The sequence below is a fragment of the Heliangelus exortis genome, chromosome 1 (genome assembly GCF_036169615.1).
Source record: "Heliangelus exortis chromosome 1, bHelExo1.hap1, whole genome shotgun sequence".
Lineage (NCBI taxonomy): Eukaryota > Metazoa > Chordata > Aves > Apodiformes > Trochilidae > Heliangelus > Heliangelus exortis.
In genome coordinates this window covers 30,665,851-30,688,823 of record NC_092422.1, presented here as the reverse complement: position 1 = coordinate 30,688,823, position 22,973 = coordinate 30,665,851, and the positions used below count along the sequence as shown (strand labels likewise).

Sequence of the window (22,973 nt, the reverse complement as noted above, 5' to 3'; positions counted from 1 at the left end):
TCTTGATTAGCAAATGTAACGTCTGCATTTTTCTTTGAGTCAGTGAAGGAAACCAGAAATGTAGCCATCAAGCTTTGGGAACTGTATTTTCTTATATATTGCTGATATGATACAAAAAATTAGGCAATAGGTTTATATTGAGCTCTGTATTATTTTATTTTACAGATCATAAGTGCAAACCCATCGGGTTGAAGGCATATAGAATTATATCAGCCCCTTTGAAAATGAAATTTTATTTCCTTTCAAGATGTTAAGCCTGTTCCTAAAAGGTGCTCTCTGAAAGAAAAGTTAATCAGTGGCCCAAAACTTGACTGTGTAATTTTAATCAAAGTAATTTCCAGATGTGCATGTACATATATATGAGTATGTGTATCTTTTTATAAATAAAGTTATCCTAGTGTCAACATGTGTGAATACCCAGGTTGTGTCAAGGCCTCTGTGGTGGCAGACTGAGCAATATCTTATTCTTTTCCTTCATTCCCCACTCAGAAAGCCCCTCCAGGTACAGGAATGGGTGATTTTTCTTCTGACTGAGACATTCTTTATTTCCTGTAATATTCCAGGACTTGTATTGCTTGCCTTCAGCTTTTAAGACTGTATATACTCACTCTTTCCCTATGCCTACTGCATTAAAAGCTTTTTTTATTCCCACTACCTCAATTTCATTACTTTCCAATATACTGCAGTATCTGGCTTTGATAACTTTCCCTTCCAAAATCAGCAATGACTTCTTGGCTACTTGACAATGGTGAAAATTTTCAAAGTAACTTAATCTTCTAAATTAAATCTGCTTGATTTATTTATTTTTAAGGACTTTTTTCTGTCTTCATCCTTCTTGATTTGTCTCCTGTTTTGTCAGCATGTGAACCATTAACACCTGAGTTCCTCCAAGATTTGTTTTCTTACTCTTACGCTGCCTGTGTGGTGTTTCAGTGTCACTTTTTTGTCATTTTATAATGCAAATTTTTCTTGTCTATTTAGACTTCATCATGTTCACAGTGATGTAAAAATAATAATACTGCAGGAAATGAGCATTAATTTAAAAAAAAAGCAATACATAATAGAAGAAAAGATACGACTTTGGTCAGTAGAAGAAAAGATACAGGACCTTGAATATGACTGTATGCAGTGAAATAGCATTACTAGTAGAATCCAAATTTACATGACTGGAAAACAGTTTTAGGGACAATTAAATCCATTTTAATTTTGATTATGTCTACGTACAGGTTCGACTGCCTTTAATGGATGTGCTCTAAACATTCCACTTCAGTTACTTAATCTTAATTTTCTGTTATGAACAGCTGTACTGACTAAGTGTAGCACTTATAAAACCATACTGAATCAAAGTAGAATAATGGTAGTGGCAGGTACTCCAGAAAGAACTATAAGTATCAGAACATGTGCAGTCATTCTGTTGTGTAACGTCCCAACATTCACCCATTCTAGGGTTTTGAGAACTGGCAAAGTTTAAGGTTTTGGATATTGTGTGATAATACATGATGCATTTATTTGCGATAAATTTATCAAATACTTTTTGTACATTTATATTTCTGGTCTCCTCAGCATCCTTTGGGAGTGCTTTCTAAGTCAACAGTATGTTGCATTCAGTAAAACTCACTTGTTTGCTAATAATTTCCTTGGTTCCCTGAGTTTTTATGTTCTGAGGAGTATCTAATAAATAACAAGAGTAAATATTCTTTATGATTTTTTAGACCAAAGTAGATGAGAATCTAAATGGTCTGCTTAGTTTCTCTCTTTCTTACTTTTTATTTTTTTAAGAAAAATTCGAAACAGTGTCTATTTTTTGCATATAATGTATTTTGTCTTTTTTGGTGTGTCAGCCTTCTTGAAGTATGATGTTAAAAATGTCTGAATCAAATCCAGTATGTAGGTTAATCATCATGTTATAGATGCTGTGCTCACAAATAAGTCTTCCAACTTTGCACTTTATAGCAATAACAATAAGGGCTCTTACATTCACGTGACTGTCACTTTAACTTTTAGAATCCGTAAATGCTCTGAACTGTATTAATTATGCTCTGAATTTAGTAAGAAGTTGGGACATAGGAGTTTCTGGTGTGTTTACACAAATCAGCCATCAGTGTTTGGTGATGTGGATGTGTAGTACCTTTTGAGAAGGTATCAGTGTCCTACTTGTTTTATAAATAAGACAAGTCCTGGGTGCCATGGGCCTCGGTCCTGTCTACCTACCACGTGCTGATGCTTTGGATACCTAAGGGGATGTGTGTGAGCACCTGAACTAAGGCTTGGGTTTTGGGAGGGGAGAGTGGAGGGGATGCAAGGGGATTTCTGTGATTAGTACTATTACAAACATGAATCAGAGAGTCATAGAATGGTAGGGGTTGAAAGGGACCTCTGGAGATGGAGTCCAACCAAATCTATGCTGCCAAAGCAAGATCACCCGTGGCAGGTCACAGAGGAACAACACATCCAGACAGGTCTGGAAAGTCTCTGGAGAAGGAGACTCCATAACCTCTTTAGGCAGCCTGTTCCAGTGCTCTAGCAACCTTAGAGTAAAAACTTTTTCTCATATTGGGGTAGAACTTCCTGTATTCCATTGCCCCTTGTTCTATCACTGAAAAAAGAGTAGCCCTTCTTCTTGACACCCACCCTTCAGATATTTATAAACATGAGTAAGATCCCCTCAGTCTTCTCCAGACTAAACAGCCCCAGGTCTCTCAGCCTTTCCTCAGATGACAGGTGTTCCAAGTCTCCTGATCATCCTTGTAGCCATCCATTGGACTCTCTCCAGTACATCCCTGTCCCTCTTGAACTGGGGAGCCCAGAACTGGACCCAGTACTCCAGATATGGCCTCACTAGGGCAGAGTAGAGGGGCAGGACAACCTCCCTCGACCTGCTGGAAACACTTAATGTATCCCAGATTATCATTGGCCTTCTTGGCCAAAAGGACACATTGCTGTCCCATGGGTAATTTACTGTCCACCAGTACTCCCAAGTTCCTTCTCCTTGGGGGTGCTTTCAGGCAGGTCAGCCCCTAATCTGTACTGGTGGAATGAGTAATGTAAAAAAGGTACTTGGGAAAAGGAAAATATTGTCAGGAATCTCCAGCAACAAATGCAGCTGTTGGTGCTTAATGGCATTTCACAACACCTGGTGACAAGTTAGCATCAGTAACGAGCATGGGGAAAGGACAGACACAAAGGGCAGAGTTTTGGATGGACTTGTTGTTCATTAATATATATTATAATGTCATCCTATAGAATATGAAATAATCTGGTAGGTGTATTTGCCCAAATAAGATTTCTGAGTCCACTGAAACCTGGAAATGCCAGCAGAATGCTGATTGTTGTTGGAGCCAGGGTTATGTTATGATTTAATGGCTTTTCTGGGCTTTATTTGATGACCTGGCCTAGAAAAACATTTTGAAGTAATAAAGCATCTGTTTGGCTCCGAACTAATGAGAGAAGCATTGCTCTTTGCATTAACTGTTCTTTAAGAAGAGCTGTGGAGAGCTACTAATAAACCTTATTAAAAAGCTTAAGCAAGATTAAAGCAAATAGAAAACAGAAACTATTCCGTTCCATGTGAAGTGAGTACATTAAAAAAAAAAAAAAAATAGAAAAAATAGCAAGCCTACAGGGTTTTTGCCTCCCCTCCACGTGACCAGCAGCTTGCTGCACTTCAGTTACGTTGCCTCTGAGATACATTAAAGTGCAGCTCAGTTTAATGAAGAAGTGGATAGGACAAATCCAGGCTAGAGCCCACTAGCAGCAGAGGTTGGGTAAGTAAATGCAGCTGTGGTTAAGTGTTTACTAACCTGGTGCAAATGTTACAATTTCTAGCCTGTAGCTTTTAAAACAATACTCAGGGCTGTAATTTTTGGTGGTCTTTTCTTTGTTTTTACTTAGTGTGGGTGGTACATGCCATGCAATAGATTTATTCCTAAGACTGAGACGGGATTTAGTTTTATTTTTCAGGCTTGTGGAACAAAACAAATAACTTGCTTTTATTTAATATGCTTATTTTGGTTTAGGTTCTTTGCCATGTAAGTAACTGCTTCATCTGTTTTAGTGCAGTGCTCAAAATAATTTCAGTGGGAGTTAGCTGATAGCTTCTGGTGCCTTCCTATTATTTTAATTATTTTTCTTCTGGTGAGGGAGAAGGGAAAACAGCTTATACTCTGTCTGAACCTCCTGGATATAGCATTTTCAATTTTCTAGAATCCAGCTCCACACCACTGAAAACTCCTCAGCATCAACTTGTTCCAGGAATTCATACTATCCTAATATGATGTGATTTCAGCTATTCACTTCTGTTTCTAAGCCTTTTCATAAAGAGTTGTATGTGTTGTTATACTGAGTTTTGTATAGAAAGCTCTGTTTTAAATTTATGCATGTTTAAATTTGTGTAAAATGAGTATCAATTTACAAGATAGAGAAATGTGATGAAAGCTTTTATTGTTGTTTTAAGAATTTCAGGATTTTGATTTTGGTTTGTTTTAATATGATTTTGTCTCTGGTGATTGTAGTTGTTATACAAACCTTGCAGTTGCTATATAATGCTGTTAGGAAATAGGATTGCAATCTTAGTCAATAAATAATTTCCAGAAGGGGTTGTTTTAGCAGTTTCAGTGATGGCCATTTGAGCATTTAGATCTCAGTGCATAAATAAAGAGCTGAGAAGGAGAACTGATCAATGTAGATTGAAAAGACCTATGCTAAAAACCTGATTCAAATACTGGGGCCTGAAAAGGGAAGAGGAAACTTCTTCATTGTTTGTAGGTGTATTAAAGAAAATATTTTTAATACCTTATTCTAGGGTGTGTCTTCCTTTCACATCATCGCACAGGAAAGTGTATGTTAATTATTATAATGTGATTTTTACTATCTAGATGCATGAGAATGCATTCTCTTTTTCAGATAATCACTCCATTTAGGAGGTTAATATTGTGTGCTGAGAACAGGAAAGAAATGGAGGACTGGATAAGCTCTCTGAAGTCCGTTCAGTCCCGAGAACACTATGAGGTAAGTTGACATCCCTCTTGGTGCAACCTGTTCTAGCTCAACAGATCAAGCTACAGGACACAGAACTGGAGTATTCACCCTCCTTAATGTGGAAAGTGTATTGAATACCAGAGTGAAGCTTTATGTTAAGACCTTTACTAGTGGAATAAGAGCTTATTCTCACACTGTTGTTTAGAAATTTGGAGCAGGCTAAATACACTTTGGAAAATACTTTAGGTGAGCATTGCACTGTCCCCTGTAATATGGAACCATAGGTGATTTCAGTCACTGTAGCTGTGTTCTGTACTTGCAAATTTGTCTTAACTTCTCCTTTACTAGACCGCACAGTTTAATGTGGAACATTTCTCAGGGATGCATAACTGGTACGCCTGCTCCCACGCCCGACCCACCTTCTGCAACGTGTGTAGAGAGAGCCTCTCTGGAGTCACTTCTCATGGCCTGTCTTGTGAAGGTAAAAATAAACTATTTTTTTCCCCCTGGTTGCTTTGCTACGTAAGCGGACAGATGGGTGAAAGTTTAAAACGAGTAATGATTCTGAAAATAATCGGTGAGGAAGAACCCTGAAGGGAAAAATCTATTCGCTAGATAGGTGACAGTCTTTAGGGCAGAGGGACTCTAATGTCCTGGCTCACCTTCTTCATGCTCCAGGGGCCTTTTTCTAACTCATCTCAAGTTCCTTCTGTTGCAGTGACCAGTTTGGAATGTGCTGGGTGGGTGGTTTGCAAAAAAACAATTGGATTTTTTTGATTTGCCTGTCAAAAATGTGAAACAAATAGTCTTACTGGTTTGCAGAATCAGCATTCCTCAGGAAAAAATCACAACTAATTTGTGCCCCAAATCTATAGAAATTCTTAGCACTTTGCTCAGGTCTTACCCTCCACTTCTTTGCTTTGTTGCTGCTGCCTGATCCTGCAGTACAGACAAGACAGATCAGGGCAGATTTATTGCTTTAAAATTTCTCTCATGCAGAGGGTAGAGGTGTAGATGCTTTTGCTTTTTGATGGTTAGATGAAATCCAGCACAAAGAAGAAGGATGTGTGGCTAATACTTCAGCATTAAGCTTACCTAGAGGAATAATATCTCCCAAAAAATTCTTATAATAATCCCAAACCAGCTTGTTTATATTCTGCTGCCAGTGCTGTGGAAAAGTAGTATGAAGTCTCCTTGCATTGGAATCCAAGAGACAATAAGGCATCTGTGTGCCCTTTTGATATATATGAAATGCAGAGATATTTAATAACCGAAGTAGCTAACTGTCCAGAAAAGAGTTATAGCTGGACCATTCAGAGCTTCACTTTTTGGATACTTTTGGATTACCCAACTGCAAATGCATTTCTGCTACTGATGCTGTTGTAATAGTTGAGGTCTGAGCATAATAATATTGAGGAAATCTTACAAAGGAAATATTAACCCACTCTTCTGGATTGTCCATGCTTTTAATGTAGCTAATGGTGCAGTTGCCAAGGAACAGGATGAACCCATTTCATAGAAATCAGAGGTAGCATGGCTACTTCCAGCTTCTCAGGTGTATGTTTTCCATGCTTGTAAGTTGTTTGGACACTTTTAAGGTAATAATGGTATTTTCAGTATCTGATATTGGAAGATGGAAGTATCATGTGCTTAACTAAAATGCAGCTGCATTGCCTCTGTGTATAAATGCAGTTATATTTGAACAGGCAAAGGAAAGGAAAGACTCCTTTCATTTCATAAAGAATTTATCCTTTAATAAATTAATATTATAGCTTTTTAAAAGGATGCTTAGCAAGAATTCTTCTTGTAAGGCTATAAATATTAGTGGTCGTAGGTAATAATTTTCTGGGTTTTTTTCAATGTCTTATTTAGATTCTAACTGCAGTTTTAATTTCCATGGTTTTCGTATTAACTTTACATTAAGGAATTTTCCTTCGTTTCCAGATTTGGGCTTTGTCATCTTTCTGAGTAACTTATTACAAACTAATGCTATGTTTATCCCCATTCTGATGCTCATTGGTCTTTGAGCAGTTTTTACAAATGGCTCATGAAGGTAGTTAGGATTTGCTTTCACTTGCCTACAGTTTCATAAACATGTGTTACCTGGATTGTATGTCAGTGCTATGACATTATTTTATCTATTAGTAAATTCACCTCCTATTCCTTCTTATCTATTCGTTTATAATGATTTTTCTTTATTTTTTTTCCAAATATTTTTTTAAACTAAAAGGAGAACTTTGCTCCTGCATCTAGTCTAAATCATTTGACTGTTAACTCTTTTACTGGAATCCTGACACTTTGTCCCTGAGTCTGTGTACCTGTAAAAACTCATGATAACCATCTTTGATTTCTTAATCTGAGAAGGGTATTTTGGTTTGATACTGCTTCTTTTATTGAAATTTTTATGTGAGTGAACGCATAGTTACTTGCTCCTGCCATGTGCACTTCTAATGTATTTCACCATCTATTTTTTGGCTTATCCCATGTTAGCATCATTCACTGTTTGAGGAGATGATGTAGGAAGTATGGAGGCTTAAGATTCCCCAGACGTTTTCTGTGCTACTTTTTCTCATTACATCTTTAAAAGAGCTATTTAAATATTTATGCCTGGCATCTGAAACCTCCAACACTGCTTTGCACTGGGAATCCATTTGTATCTATACTAAATTCAATTATTGGTGTGGTCATTGATCCCAGGCTTCTCTATTATGTCTTGTGTTGAGAAGCAGAAGAGGCTTCTTCTCAAGAGATACAGAGCTTTTCCTTCTCTCAGTGGTTTGGGTTACTGGCACACCAAGGTATCTTGAAAGCAGCTTAGAGGCTTTGTACTCTTTGTGGTCTGATTCTTGACTGTAAACTGTAAGTAAAAACAAAACAAAACAAAACCCATTGCTAATACTTTGCAGCTTACAATACTTTAGAAGATTAGTCCTGTAATACCTGTAATACTTTATTCTTTTATACCTGCTGGTCTCCAGCAGCATCACACAACTTTTTTTTTCAGCCTGACCACACAACAAGCCTCGTTTCTTTTGAAGGTGGGATGGATGCCTTCTTTTTTCATAGTATTTTCACTCCTAGTAGCCTTCAACAAAGGTTGACCAAATTAATTGGAGGCCATCCTGAAGATATTTCTGTATGTTGTTTGGAAACCATTGTAGGTAAAGATAGTATGTCAGTACCTTTGCTAGGGAAAAGACTGGAGTGTGAACTTGCATCTTTTTACAGTTCAAAGAATTGATGCATATATAAAACCAAAAATATAAATTCATATAAAACCAGGCTTCATTCTTTCTACTGCTCAAAAACCAATTGACTTTTTTAAAAGTTAATCATACACTCCTTTGAGATGCAATGCTATTCCTCCCACTAGTTCCTTCTTTTGTATCTTTGCAGAAGATAATCTGCTCCCCAAGTGCTGTGTGTATGTGATGTTTCCCTAGCCAGCTCTAGAGAACCAATCTCCCCAGCATTCATCCACCATCTTTACTAGGGCAGAGAAATTACAATTTTTTTGCTTTGCTTTGGAAATTGCTCCAGACTAGCTGATTCAGCTCAGGCTTTTGTCCTTTATGCTCCACAAATATTTCTCTTATTCAGAGTTCAGCATCCTGTGTGCTCAGGAGCCTAAGGCTAAAAAGTTGACAGGTAAACACATGGATACATAGAATGTTTAAGCAAAAAGCCCTTAGACAAATATATCATTATCTACAGAAACTCTTTCAGAGCTCTCTAACCTCAATTTCTCTGTGATAATACCACATTTCTATGCAAGTCATTGCTGGTGGAACACTGCCTTTATTATTATTATCAGAGATTAATTCTTCAGGTAATATTTTTATTATCATGACTGAATCTTGCTTGCTGCATATCAAATATACCTAACAACCTGGAGACTGTAGTTTAAATGAGATGCTTTCTCCTCTGATGGATTGCACAAACAATATTGAAAGATCACATGAGGGCTGTGAAGTCAAAAAATAAGAAAATACTGGGATTAAATTGGCTCTGCAAGTATACTTTGTGCACTTGATGGTTTTTTTGTTGTGACTGGGGAGTATTGTGGACAAAACCTCATTCTCCTTACCCACTGCACTAGGGTATGGTACATGTACTACTACTTGGTTAGTTACTGTCTCCAGGATTTTTTGCCACATGTTCTGTACAAGCTGGAGAATGAGTAGTGAATGAAGTGGTCAGGAAGAGACTGGATGTTAATTGTTAAAGAATTCAGGTGTAATAGAAAAATGTTCTGTAACTTACTATCACACTGTGCCCCTTTAATCCTGGGGAAATGACTTAAATAAGATTTTTGATAAAATTAGTAGTCATTGTGTATAACTGGTGTGTTGTTTATAATCTGGGACCTGTATTAGAGAACTGCTAAATTGTCTGTAATTGCAAAAAAAAACAGTTGAAGCTGTTCAGAAGTCACAGATACTTTGAAGATACACAATTGAAAACAAACCAAAACAGGTCTTAACTCTAGCAGTACTGAGCATAATATCTTTTTTTTTAAGGAAGAAATCATTCTTTGTGTCTAAAAAAGCTGTATTTCATTAGCTTTTGGTAAAAAAAGGCAAATACCTGTTGAAAATTATTATGAATAGTACAGCACAGCTGAATGCTTATCGAGACCCATCCATTGCTTGCATTAATTAGAATGCTGTTCTCAAGAACTGGATGATAATGTAACTGAAGGCTTTACACCTGCATACAGAATCTATATTGCAAGGTTAAGTTTCATGAGTAACTTCAACTTTTTAGTAGTTGGCTTTGTAATATGAGTATTCTTTTAGCACTCCGTGAAATTAAATTAACTTAGAGAGGGGTTTTTGGGTGCAAATGACAAAAGCTACCAAGAAACTGCTGAATTTTATCCTTTATAACATAGTCATAAGCTTCAGGTTGGAGTGAAGTTAGGTTGCAGTTTTCATTTAAGTCCCTCCATTTTCACTGGGGCTTGTCCATCTGTCATGTGTTGGTATTATTGGAAACAAACCAGCAGGTTTCTTGGAATACCCAAAGGCAAATCATTCCATCTTGACAACTTGTACTATAGAGACCAGCTCAGGTATCTTCAGATCAGTTCAAAACTTTGGCTTTCACCTTTAAGGTTAAAAAACAGTCTGAGTGAGTTCATCTTTGATGAACACAGAAGAGAAAATTCATCATAAAACAGGTAGTAGAGTGATAAATTTGGAGAAGAAAAAAATTGCATCTTCTGCCAGTGTAGTTGGATTAGTGGAAGGGTGTTTAGAATGAAAGCCCCTTGAGACAGAGGTGTTCTGTAACAAAGGTGTACATTTCCAGGGTAAGAGGTCCTGTGATAAGGTTCAGTAATGTTGACTTTTCTTCATTACAGATAGTAATTGCTCTACATTTAATCACTGTCTGACAGGAGATGTTGGTACCACTGCGACAGCTGTTTCGTATCTAAGCACTCTTGGTTGGCTTTCTGAGAGACCTGCTTCATATTCCAGATAGAATTAACACAGGAAATTAAAATTTAAAATAAAATTCTGTGAATATTCTAGATTTGGCTCTGCTAAATTTTTGCTTTTCTCACCTGTTAACTCTCATTAATGACAAAATGGTAACTAATGTCTAGCATTATGTCTGTGTGTTTCCAAGAGATTTCAGAGATCAGGCTGATTCATAAATGGGATGCAGTCATCCGAGACAAAATAAATTAGAGGGGTAGTGGTAACTGAGGTTGACAGCTGATTTAAAATTTTCCTTTCTGTGTCCATCTCTTCTGTACTGCTTTATATTTTGCTCAAAAGTTACATCTTTGTCTTAAGGTCATGGTTTCTTGGTAATACTTGATGCTCAGAGTAATATAAACAGTTGTTTGATATGGGGGCTGCAGGGGGTGACTACGGAAAGTTTGATCTGTGACATTTGGTAGGTTTATACTGTACCCACAAAACAAACATTTGCTGTCACTTGCCATCCATGGTGTGGCTTGCTGCAGGTCTCTTGCTCTTCAGGTCCTAGGTTTGAACTTTTTAAACTGATCTGGCAACGGATCAGTAGAATTAAAATAAGAAATTTCTGATTCACAAGACCTCATGTACCATGGCTTAATGTTTTTTAACGGTGGACAAGCAGTGGGCCAGAGTTTTGAAGGTTTCCTGTCAAATATTTGCTTGTAAAGAGGCTACTGCTTCTGGCCTGCTGGCTAGTTCTCATAAACCTTTAATGGTCTTTGCCAAAATAATTTATATAATGCACTTTAGATAGAGTGATCTCATGCACTTAACAGTAATAGAAATACCCACAGTTGGGTGCGTCAGTGTTTTTGGTCTAATATGAAACCATTAACTAGTCATACTAATTGAGCTGAACAAAATACAAACAGTTATTAGTTTGTCAAGATATCTGTCTGTGCTACACACTCGTGCCAAATACTCCAATTAGTAGATTTTAAATAAATAATCCAGTGAGAAGACAGGTTCTCTTTCTTGTAGCCTCTTGCAAAATATTGCAATCATCAGTATCTTGAATAAATACATCAGCACCTAACTTGTCACTTTGTGAGCTTCTGGGAAAATAGGCATAATATAATGCCCAAAAGGTATCTTCCAAGCAAAGAAACAGAACTCCTGAAGCAAAATACTTGAAAAACACTCTCCTTGCAAGTTTAAAGTCTTGCAAGTTTAAACCAGGCGTCTAAATTATTGTGCCAATGGAGAAATAGGAAAGACAAAAACACAGGTGAAGATGTATTTGTAGCTTTGTATAATTGCATGTGAAATATGGGCTACGGCTAGGCAGTTAAACCCCATTCAGACAGTTATAGCTGGAGTGGTTATTAAACTGAATTTTATTTTAGCTGGGTTGTCTCGTGTGTGCAACACTAAATTATATGTTCTTGGCTGTTTTATGGAATGTCTACGTTAATTATTTTCTAGAGATACATCTCCCTGAATTACAGCAAATGACATAGTATTCATGTTTATGTGTGCCTTCCAGTGTGCAAGTTTAAAGCACATAAAAGATGTGCTGTCCGAGCAACAAATAACTGCAAATGGACTACATTAGCCTCAATTGGAAAAGACATCATTGAAGATGAAGATGGTGTAAGTACTATTCATATTTACAGGATTTTCCAAAGCTCTCTCTTCCTTATGGGGCAAAAAATTATAATGAAAAAGGGTAAGCATAGAAACGTTGCCATATGACCCACTGAAGTTAATTGTAGGAACACTACTCAGAGATTAACTTGGTATTTAGAACAAAAGTTATATTCCTATCTCACCAAGCAAGTTCAGTATCTGTGGGCAGTAGATTGCAGCCATTTTACAAGATTTTTAAGGCCCCATGCAGAGTAACTCTGGAGCTGGAGAATTGCTCCCAAAAGTTCCTACTGCTCTTAAGCAAAGTTGGTATTTTATACTATTACCATGTTGTTTTGGCAATCTATTTTGTGTCCTCCTCTACTGATAGCTGTTCCCCAGGAGGCTTGTTTGGAGTTTGCTGATCTGTGGGGGGTTTTTTACGGTTGAGAGCAGAAATTTTAAAAATAGCAGGAGAAATGACAAAAGCTTTTCAGAGGTTTGTTGTGATAGATAGGTTATTTTTACAAACACAACCATCTGTGTGACACTGGAGTGAAGCATCTTCCTAGACACTTAGTAGTAAGTTGCACTTCATGAGTGTCCTGAGTTGCCCATGGTATTAACGGGACAAAGAGTGCACTGAGTGAAGCTTTGCACTGCATTTAGGGACTGCTTTATAGAGCTGACATTTACTAGATGTGTGAAGAGGGTCCATACAGACACTAAGGCACTCTGCTGTCCTGCCTGTTCTTCTGCAATTTAGTCATTTTAATTGGCTTGTGTCATGCAGTCAACTTGAAGTGCCTGAGTTACAGAGTGTCTGGATTTAACTACCCTGATGTTTTGGGGTCAGTTGCTACCGTAGCACTATGAATAGTTCAATGAGGTGCTTCTCCCTTCTCCAGCTCTCACATTTTCTGCCTAGCAGGTGAAACATCACTCTAGTACACATTCCTGGATGCTGCTTTGTGAGCATCAGTGTCACTCATGCTGGTCAGCTGTACCTGCCTCTTCAGTGAAAGGGTAGAGCTGTGGGCAAACAGTTTCAAACCACCTATATATTTGAGAGACAAAAGCCTGTAATTTCTGTTTCTGAGTATTTAACTTTTATGACTACTTCTTCACAGATAGCTATGCCTCACCAGTGGTTAGAGGGTAATCTGCCCGTCAGTGCCAAATGTGCAGTCTGCGACAAGACTTGTGGCAGCGTTTTACGCCTGCAAGATTGGAAGTGCCTTTGGTGTAAAGCTATGGTAGGTCCAACGAAGCACATCCAAGTGGCCAGGATTTTGCCAGCTTTGTTGCTTCCCATTATTATTATTATTAATTATTATTATTCCCAGTATTATTTTTATTTTGTCATTTCATAGCTCCGCTTCTGGATTAAGTAGAAGCAGGCAGCTTGTGCAGATTCAGGTCTCTCTGACATTCAGAATTTCCCTGCTTGCTTCAGTTATTTTCAAGAGAGCCACAGATGCAGTTTTTCTTTAATAGGTGTTGTCATCTAACATGTTTTCTCCAGCCTCTCCTGACTGCTAACTGAAAGTTCAGGTGCCTATTCCATATGCCTGATAATCACGTTACTTTCTTGTTTCTTTTACTGTAGATATTGCTGTAATATTTTAATAATATTAGGAATATTAATATTTGTTGATATTTATTAATAGTAATGTAGTATTGTTTTTATTACTGCAAAGCCTTGAAGTTCTCTTCTTTGTGATGCTCTGTAGGTTGTTGATTGATATTCTATAGCATGTTATTGCTGTTTCCCCAAAATACAGTTTTCTCTTGATTTTTTTCTAACTTGTTTTAAGAGATGGATTTAATATGCTAGGTTATAGAATAGGGCCTACAGGAAAACTGAGGAGGGGCTTTTCACCAGAGTGGGTAGTGACAGGACAAGGTGTAATGGTTTTAAACTGAAAGAGGGTAGATTTTGGTTTGAAAAAGTTCTTCACTGTGGAAGATACTGGTATAGGTTGCCTTGGGAGGTTGTTGATGCCCCTTCCCTGTAAGTGTTTAAAACCAGGTTGGATGAGGTCTTGTGCAACCTGGTCTAGTGGGAGGTGCCCCTGCTTATGAAGGGGGCTTGGATTTTGATGATCTGTGAGGTCCCTTCCAACCCAAATCATTCTATAATTCTATGAAAGTTAGCAGCTTTTTTATTGCTGAAGTTTTCAGCACACACAAAGCCCCAAGCATTGCGTGTAGGCAGTGGGACATGCTTGTCATCTGTAGGGGTGATTTGAAATTCAGATTATCAGGGTCCCATCCACCCTCTGCACATGCCTGTTTTTCCACTAAGTATGAAAGTGACCTCTACAACACATGGTTTATGGGCCCCACCTCTGACATGGTAGCTGTTCTAGCTTTAGTGAAGATGTGTGTTCCAGAATAGTCAGGTGGAGCAGTCATGCACAGAGCTGTGGCTTTGCCTGTGCACCGTGTGCCTGCTGCCCCCAGCAGAGATGCTGCATCTGGGAACTTGTTCCTCCCTTGCTTATGGATGGAGGTGAGCAATTGCCTTTAAATGGTGATTCACATCTGGAATAAGGGGTAGCTGAAGAATAAGTACTCCAAAATTAGGTTTTTTTGGCATGAATAACAAGCCTTTGTCGTTGGACACTCGTGGGTTTTTTCCAGTCTCACTTCACTTCCCCCTCACCTAAATGTTATATATCATACATTACATACAAATGTTATACAGCTGTGGGGAAATAATTTTTTTGTTTCTTTTGTAGGTTCACACTGCCTGTAAAGATCTGTATCCTCGTAAATGTCCACTTGGCCAATGTAAGGTATCAATCATACCTCCAACAGCACTAAACAGTATAGACTCTGATGGTACGTAGCATTGTAGTGTGTTCAGTGGTTGCTCCAGGTGTGCAGTGCCTAGTGAGACCTGTATAACTAAACAAGGCTTAAAATCCTTGTGCTGAGCTGTTGAATGAAGTTTTCAAATTTAGATCACAGTTTAATTTTCTGTGTAGCTTTATAGAGAATTATTTAACATTTGGAATGATTCTAAAAAATATTTTGAAAGTTCTCCCACTGGAAATTTTCTCCCATTGTATTTATGACCCTGGGAAACTTCTGAAGTGAATGTCCAGAATCCTCAGATGTTGTGGGCTGATGCCTACTTGTTATGCATCACTCATTCTGTGAGTTTTCAAATTTTGGATAACTTTGCTTTGTGCAGAGGTAAGCTGGCTGAATAGCTCAGATCCAACAACTAACTTACCAGGCTAAAGAGGAGAATGGATTCCATAGCTTCTCTAAATTTTTTTTTTTAAATATAAGCAGTTTAAGAACCCTGCAACACAAAACAAAAATAAAAACAAACCCAACAAAAAAACATCAAGTGTTCAAAACTCAGAAGTTCTTGGATTGCTCAAGATAGAGATGCATGAGCAGTGGGAGACTGTGCTTAATGGCAGGGAGTGGATTGAGTAAGGAGTATCATGAAATCCAACAGCTTTAATTTTATATTATGTGTTGATGGCAAATGTAGACCAACAACTTGAACACAATTTAATGAATTTTACTATATCAAATTAGTAGATGTGATTATTTTTGCTGGATATTCTCACTCTGTTTACTTGCTATGAGGTGTTTTAGAGCAGAGCATCATGCTACTATTTAATTATTCATGATAAGATTGTTTCATTTGTGATTTATTTTTTTTTTGCACTTAAATAAAATAATACTTATTTTAAATTATGCATTATTATAATGTGGAATTAAATTAGCATAATTTAATGCCATTTTTATTTGTACCTTTGATGATTATCTTCGTGATTGGAAACAACACAGTCATTTTCATGTTGCCTGAAAAAAATGTCAAAATCTATACCTGTGATGTCTGATTTGGAAGTCTTGCTGAGAAACCACTGTTTAATGTTGGCAACCACAGTGTCCATTGAAAGCCTGCTGTAAATAGTTAAAATCTGCTCTTGATAAGCTTTGCTTAAGTCTAACAGCTCTAAGCCTGTTTTTCCATGATTCTATTATCAATAGTATAACTTGAGTCTGAGAAAAAAGTTCTCATGCAAAATCTTATCTGGAAGAAACTGACTACAGACACTTCTAAATTCTGTGGGTAGTCTTTGAAAGTTCTTACAGAACTGGGTGATCCAGTTCAACCCAGTAAGGTTAAAGAAAAATCAGATCAAAAGCCAAACACTTGTACTGAAATACATATTTAATTATTTGGTAGTCTGTGACGCTGCTATTTGAGAAGTTTTCTAAAATGTTAGTAAACTGTGGAAAAGCATCAGAAGTATTGTCTTCAGGATTTTACTAAATCTAGGCACTGAAAATAGCAGAGAGAAAAAAAAGAACTTGCAAATCTTGAGCAGTTATATTTTCCTTGCAAGGCTAAAATTCAATGTAGCATTTATATTATGCATGCTAGAATGTACTCCTTTTGTCCTTCATCTCTCTTCCTCTTTCTCATGTTTTCTTTTTGTGTTGTTCATATTAGAAAGCCTTATTTATCTCATTCTTTCTAACTATGTTCACAGGTTTCTGGAAAGCCACATGCCCGCCATCCTGTGCCAGTCCTCTTTTAGTTTTTGTTAACTCAAAGAGTGGAGACAATCAGGGAGTAAAGTTTCTTCGTCGATTCAAACAGTCATTAAATCCAGCTCAGGTGTTCGATTTAATGAATGGAGGACCTCACTTAGGGTAATGACCTTGGAAATCTTGAGCAATCCTTTCCTCAAGGGAATTTAGTGTTGTGTTGTCCCCTCGTTGCTGTGATTCAGTCACCAATATCTACTTTGACTTTCTGGTTAAAATCTAAAAGCTAAGGGTATTTCAGGATTCGTTCTGGTGGGTGAAGGTTCTGTAGGAAAGTTTGGTTTTGGAAAGACTCACTTGAAAATTCAAACCCAAAACCTATCAGTCCAAGAGGGTTTTTTTGGCTTTCTTACTAGGCTGAACTTCTGTTAACTGGTAAGGTTCAAAACAATTACAAATTATTAGATGCTTTCCCAGATCAGGGGCTTTATGTACATTTGCCTGGGTGCTTTTCTTCCATTTCATGTGTGTAATTGAGATATACCTGTGACTTTATTGTGAATAGCTACAGAATGAAACTATTGTCTACATGTACTCTGTATCCTTTTGAATTCTCAACATGAATGCCATGAGGGGAGTCTGCAGTGTGTGATGGATGAATACTGTAAAACTTCGATGATCTGAAACCAAAATTTAAAATATGGTTTAGGCAATGTATGCAAATGATCAAGAAAATGAGCATCTCTCCAAGGTTGGAGCAGGAACACAATTAAAACCATCAGGCATTCTACAAAATCTAAGGGTTGTTTGTCGGAGAGATAGGGATGAAATTTGCATAGTAGTGGCCACAACCCAAAAGTTTTTGCATATTCATGAAGATGAAACTCATGCACATTTTTCTGTTTCCTAGCTTAATTCCACTCACATGTAGCATTATGGTTAAATGGCCTATTAATATCATCTACAGCAACTAGAAACACTAATTTTTGTACTTGTAAAGATGCAGAATTATGCTTGCATTATAAAAATGTAGAAATGAATGCATAAAAATTCAGGCAAGTAATACAAATATAAGGGAATACGGCTGTGGATTTTTTTAATTTATACTGTGTTATGTACACGTTGTGTTAATGTAAATTGTAGTATTCTTTTCATTATTACTCTGATGATCTGAATTTAATCTAAGTCCTTTTTGGCTAACATTGGTGTATAAGTAACTATAATGACAAATAAAAGTTAATCTTAATTGGAGAGACAATTTTTAAGAGAGGACAGTCTGAAATATAAATCAGTTTGCAAGTTCTCTTCATTCATACAGTTGTACCAAACAGCAGCATGGTTCAGGAGCCTCACTTGGGTTTTGCACTGTAATTGTTGGTCAGGTTGTTTGCTTCTAAATATTTTTACCAAAGAGTTTCTGAAGAGAGGTCCTTAGCAGTTACTCTATCAGGTTATGCTGATGCATTCTTTTCTTTCTAGTAGATCTTAAAAGCAGAACTGTGTTCTTTGAGACAATGTACTTCTAGTGGTTTTCTCCCTTTTCTCAGGGTAGGAGAAATTGTTCTGGCATGAACAGTTTTTTCCTCAAATATCTTCATCTTTTTTTCTGGGTAGGTACCTGGCTATCATAGACAATTGACATTATGTTCTTTAGAAAAAATATAGATGCTTCAAATATGTGTGATCTTAATGTCATGCTTTTTAGAAATAGTTCAGGGACTATACCTATTCTGGGAAATAACATGCATTTTAAAAAACATCTTGACTTTTATTATTTTAAGGGCTTATACTTTGCAATTTTTCTTTGGTTTTTAAGCTTAAATCCCTTTTGTTTTTACCCCTTGGATGTTTCTTAACACCTAATTCCCCTTTCCTCTGTGTCTCACCTTTCTGCCTGTTCTGTCTCTTGTCTTCCTTTTCTGTACTCCCCAAATGTTTTATCCTGGACGTGTTAAGAGTCAGAGAACGTGAGGAAGAGCCATGGAAAGCAAATGCAGGATACAGCTTTAGGATGTAATAAGAAATACGTGTATTCTATAGGTCTTACATTGTTGGGAACACCTCGTGTGTAGTAATTCTCTCCAAAGGTCTTTGCATTTAATTAGTCAGACACTGGCAAAATCCCCACCTGTATTGTGGAGCACACTCTGTCATGTCTTAGCCTCTTCCTATGAAAAATCCCCAGTGGTGCCTTGTGCCATCTGGCTGTAGTGGGAAGCACAGAGCAGTTGCAATTTCATAGCATAGGCATTTTTAAAAAAACCCTAATAGATATAATAAAACAACATTATTAAAATCCTGAAAACAATATCAAGGGAAAATTTTTTTCAAGTAAAACTTGGCATGTTATTTATCAGAAATGTCAGCGTAAGTGGAATATATAGCAATAGGTGGGATGCAGGAGATGGTAAAAGAAGGACAGTAAAAGAAGGACCACAAAGATGCCCTGCACCATACTGTCTTGTAACAATGAATGTAAGTGCTCTCTCACTAATGGACAGAACTGGTTCTAACTGGTCTAACCCTGGCTGTGTTTTCTCTGCAGTTTGCGGTTATTTCAGAAGTTTGACAACTTCAGGATTCTTGTGTGTGGCGGCGATGGAAGTGTGGGCTGGGTCTTGTCAGAAATTGATAAGCTCAGCTTGCACAAACAGGCAAGTGTGCATCCTTGCTTTCCTTGACTGTACTGCCTAGACTTAATTTCATATGCTGACTATTCTGTGGTTCTGTGTCATCTCCATAATATGGGCTCAAAAGTTATTGTTAATAAAAATTTTCACTGGGGTATACAGGCTGGTTTTTATTTACAAGCTTTAGACCTCAACTATATAGTTGTTTGTTTTTTTTTTTTTGCTTGAAATGCCAGACATTGTTATAGCTTGTACTTTTCATTTCTAGTTTTCAATAGTAGATTTGCTCCTGTGTTGTGTTTCAGTGTCAGTTGGGAGTGTTACCCCTTGGTACTGGAAATGACCTCGCTCGTGTCCTTGGCTGGGGAGGATCTTGTGATGATGATACACAACTTCCTCAGATTTTGGAGAAACTAGAACGAGCCAGCACAAAGATGTTGGACAGGTAAACCTAAATGCACATATATATGATTTACCACAAGATTCAAATTGTATTTGTTTGGGTTTCTGATGGCCTAAATCCATCTCAGAGACTTAGTGTTCAGTGGGTTTGGTTTTTATAGTGCAGATCATAATCATGAGGTGAGTCAAGATAGAAATGGGGACAGCTCTTCAATGTCCCCTGGAAAGTCAGAAGGGAGAGCAGTTGGTGAAGCTGGGACGTGTGTTGTTCAGAGGTGACCACAAGGTGACACTTACTGCATAACTGATGGAGCTGCATAACTCCCAGGTAGTTGTAAGCCTTAAGAAATTGTGTAGATTCAGCTCTGTTTTGCACAGTTTTGTGGACTCTGTGCATACAATTAAATATTATTAAAGGTAGCATCATTATTCAGGAAACACCTGAGTTCTCTGTCCTTGGATGCAGGGAGAACTTGTATTGTTTGCTTTCATCCTGAGGCTTCATCTGTGGACAAGATGCTGGGATAACTGTATCTTTGGCTTGATTCACTACTGTTTCTGCTTGGGGCATTTTCTTACTGAAAAAAAAACCATCTTACCAGCCCTAGTTTTCTGTAGTTTCCATCCATAAAACAAATGAATAAGCCCCATTTTTAAAGTCAGAGAAGGTGGTGGTTATGCGTGTTGTTCCAGTGAAGGTGCAACACTCCTTTTGAGAAGAGTATTTTTTACTCTGTCCCTTTCTCTCATGGTTGTTTCTGTCCTTGCTCTAGGTACAAACACCTGAAGGGGATTTTATTTTAGGGTGTTTTTTTTTTTTATGAAATAGATGAACAAATCCTTTTTTATTTTAAGCTTTTATGTACACTGCTTCATTTTTTTTACAGCAAAGTATGTAGAGAAATGCCTGTTACTGATCCTTAGAAATAAAGGTTGACTTGAGCAGTCTGAAAGATTCAGAGGTTAAATTGTGTTTGCATTTTTCTCTATGGAAACAAAAGCTCCGTTTCATTTTTAGATCTGATTTCAGTGGACTTGCTCCCAAGGCCATCTCTAGTGATTCCTTGTTCTTTTCAGCAGGCTTTGAAGGATCTTGCTTTTAGCAGTTTCAAAATCACCTGTGCTGTAGAGCTCTGTCCTTTACCCCTGGGGGGAAAATCCACATGTCAGTGGAGATACTTCATCTGCTGCTGTGTTCTCATGCCTGCCTCCCATAGTTGAGATGAAAAGCTAATTTTTCAGCTTTTTCTTTAGGAACATGTCTGTTTTCCATTAGCTTCTGCACTTAGTTTGCACTAATTCTTTCATATTGTGAATGTTTCAGTGAAAAATCTTTGTTGCGTGCTTTTTTTCTTTATTAATTTTTTTATTTTTTACAAATTGTTCTGTGGTGCAACAATGAATTTTCCTTTTGTTGATATGTTGGAGAAAAGATAAAATCCGGAAACATAAAATCTGTTATGTTTCTTTCAGATGGAGTATAATGTCATATGAACTGAAATTACCAGCAAAGCCTTCTCTTCTTCCAGTGACTGTAGAAGAGTCAGAGGAATGCCAGGTGGACTTTTACAGTTGTTTTCTTGTTTCATAGACTTAACTTGGAGTTTCTGGGATGACAATATTTAGAACTGAAGCACTTGTGGGAAAAATAGAACATCACATGTTTTTGTGAACATCTGAAGGAAGTTAATAAGTGTTCATGGCATGAATCTCAAGTAGTTAGGGTTTCCAGTTCTGTACTCTTCACCAAAACTGAAAGAAGGTAATGAGTCTTCAGCAGAGCAGTCAGGAAAATTTCTTCCTGAAACATATATATTTTAATATGATATATTCTGAAATTCTTCTATATGTTGTTTTACATAATATTTTAATAAGAATATAATTTTATAGTTTTGTGTAGTATAATAAATTGGTTTTATTCATACATGAGAATGTATTTCATATTATTTCATATAATTTTGTATATATTAGTATGGGTTAATGTTATTGCATAAGAATAATAATTGTGCTACAACAAATATTTTAATACATATGTATATAGAAGCAAAATGTTTGCTATCTTGAGTTTGGAATAAGCACTAAAAAAACCCAATATTTAGAAGGCAAGGGTTGTATTCTGAAAGAAAGCAGCTTTTTGCAGCTTGACTTAGATCAGGTGATACCACCCAACTTTCTCTTTGTTCTTTCAGAGAGCTGGAAATCAGAAGTGGCCTCAAAGAAAAGCTTAGTCTGTCTTTCAGACCAGAATTCTGCTTGTACTATCTGATGAGATTTTGATTTTGAGAGAGAGGGGGAGATGATTTAATCAAATTAATTGGCGTGAAAAGTCTGACTAAAAATGGGAAAATAATATATTCCAAATAAAATTAATGCATAACAACTTTAGCTCAGAAGTACTTGAGAAGCAATAATTAATCAGCAGGTTCCTGAATAATTTAATAATTCAGGCTGTTTTAAAGTAGGTTATAACCTTTGATGGCTTGCTTGATATTGAAATGCAAAAAGGCTGGGGCTCTGCTGGCTGGAATTTTAACAGAGCTGCTTTGCACACAGCTCTGTTTCTAATATCAGCAATGCAGACCAAGGCTTTACCTTCTGAAAATTTTCCAAAGAGTTAAAATTTTCAAGTGTGTCTTCATCTTGTAGAGGAAAAAAAAATATTCCATTCTGTTGTAGTTTCTTCTGGCTTTGAAATTATGTTTAGCCCCTCCTGAAAATGGGAGGAGATGCTCATATGAAACTTCTTTCTGGGAGTAGGTTATTATTACCTGCCATTACTCTGAGTTGGACAAAGCCATTTTCTTTTGAGTATCCTATTCAGTCTCTCTATCACTGTTATTTGCATCTTATATTGAGTGATGATACTTCAGAAAAAGATTGATTAGCCTTACAATAAATAAGAGTACATATTCCATTCTTTCTTTTTTCATTTTCCTCCAGTTTTAGGAGACGTATTTTGTTTGGTTCCAGAAATCTTAAAACTGATGCTTGAACAACACTAGTTTGTTCTTAAAGATCAGATGGTTGTATCTTGTTTCTTTCCCTTGAAATGAAAACTGATTTACAATCAGATTTGTACAACTAAGACTGGGTTTTAGGAGGAAAAAAGGGTGATATATCTACCTGCTCCATAGCAAGGGCAAAACCACACCAGACGATTTTAAAAGATTCTTAAAGGGTAGTCATCAAAAAATTAAAAAACTGGATTTATTTTTAGCATTGGACTTGGAATTTGGTTAGAATTTTGTTTTAAAAATTTAAGTCTTGTTCTGTATCAATTTTGAGACGGGACATAGTGTGCACGAATGCATCTCTGATCCATGCCAAATATTTGCCTGAATATTTTAGAATTTACAGTTCTTTACACTTTACACATTCA

The 22,973-nt window shown here is 37.0% G+C and overlaps 1 protein-coding gene across 4 annotated transcripts in view; it reads left to right on the top strand.

Annotated features, from left to right (window-relative positions):
• DGKH (diacylglycerol kinase eta) overlaps nucleotides 1–22,973 on the top strand; it is a 154,365-nt gene that overhangs the window by 102,810 nt on the left and 28,582 nt on the right. For 3 of the 4 annotated variants that reach the window (XM_071740206.1, XM_071740198.1, XM_071740193.1), the window contains 9 exons: nucleotides 4,903–5,007; nucleotides 5,326–5,458; nucleotides 11,956–12,062; nucleotides 13,169–13,294; nucleotides 14,783–14,885; nucleotides 16,565–16,727; nucleotides 19,108–19,216; nucleotides 19,498–19,637; nucleotides 21,068–21,152. In XM_071740206.1, the coding sequence (XP_071596307.1) occupies nucleotides 4,903–5,007; nucleotides 5,326–5,458; nucleotides 11,956–12,062; nucleotides 13,169–13,294; nucleotides 14,783–14,885; nucleotides 16,565–16,727; nucleotides 19,108–19,216; nucleotides 19,498–19,637; nucleotides 21,068–21,152 (1,071 nt within the window). The remainder of the gene's footprint in view (nucleotides 1–4,902; nucleotides 5,008–5,325; nucleotides 5,459–11,955; nucleotides 12,063–13,168; nucleotides 13,295–14,782; nucleotides 14,886–16,564; nucleotides 16,728–19,107; nucleotides 19,217–19,497; nucleotides 19,638–21,067; nucleotides 21,153–22,973) is intronic. The other variant, XM_071740212.1, reaches the window with a different exon arrangement.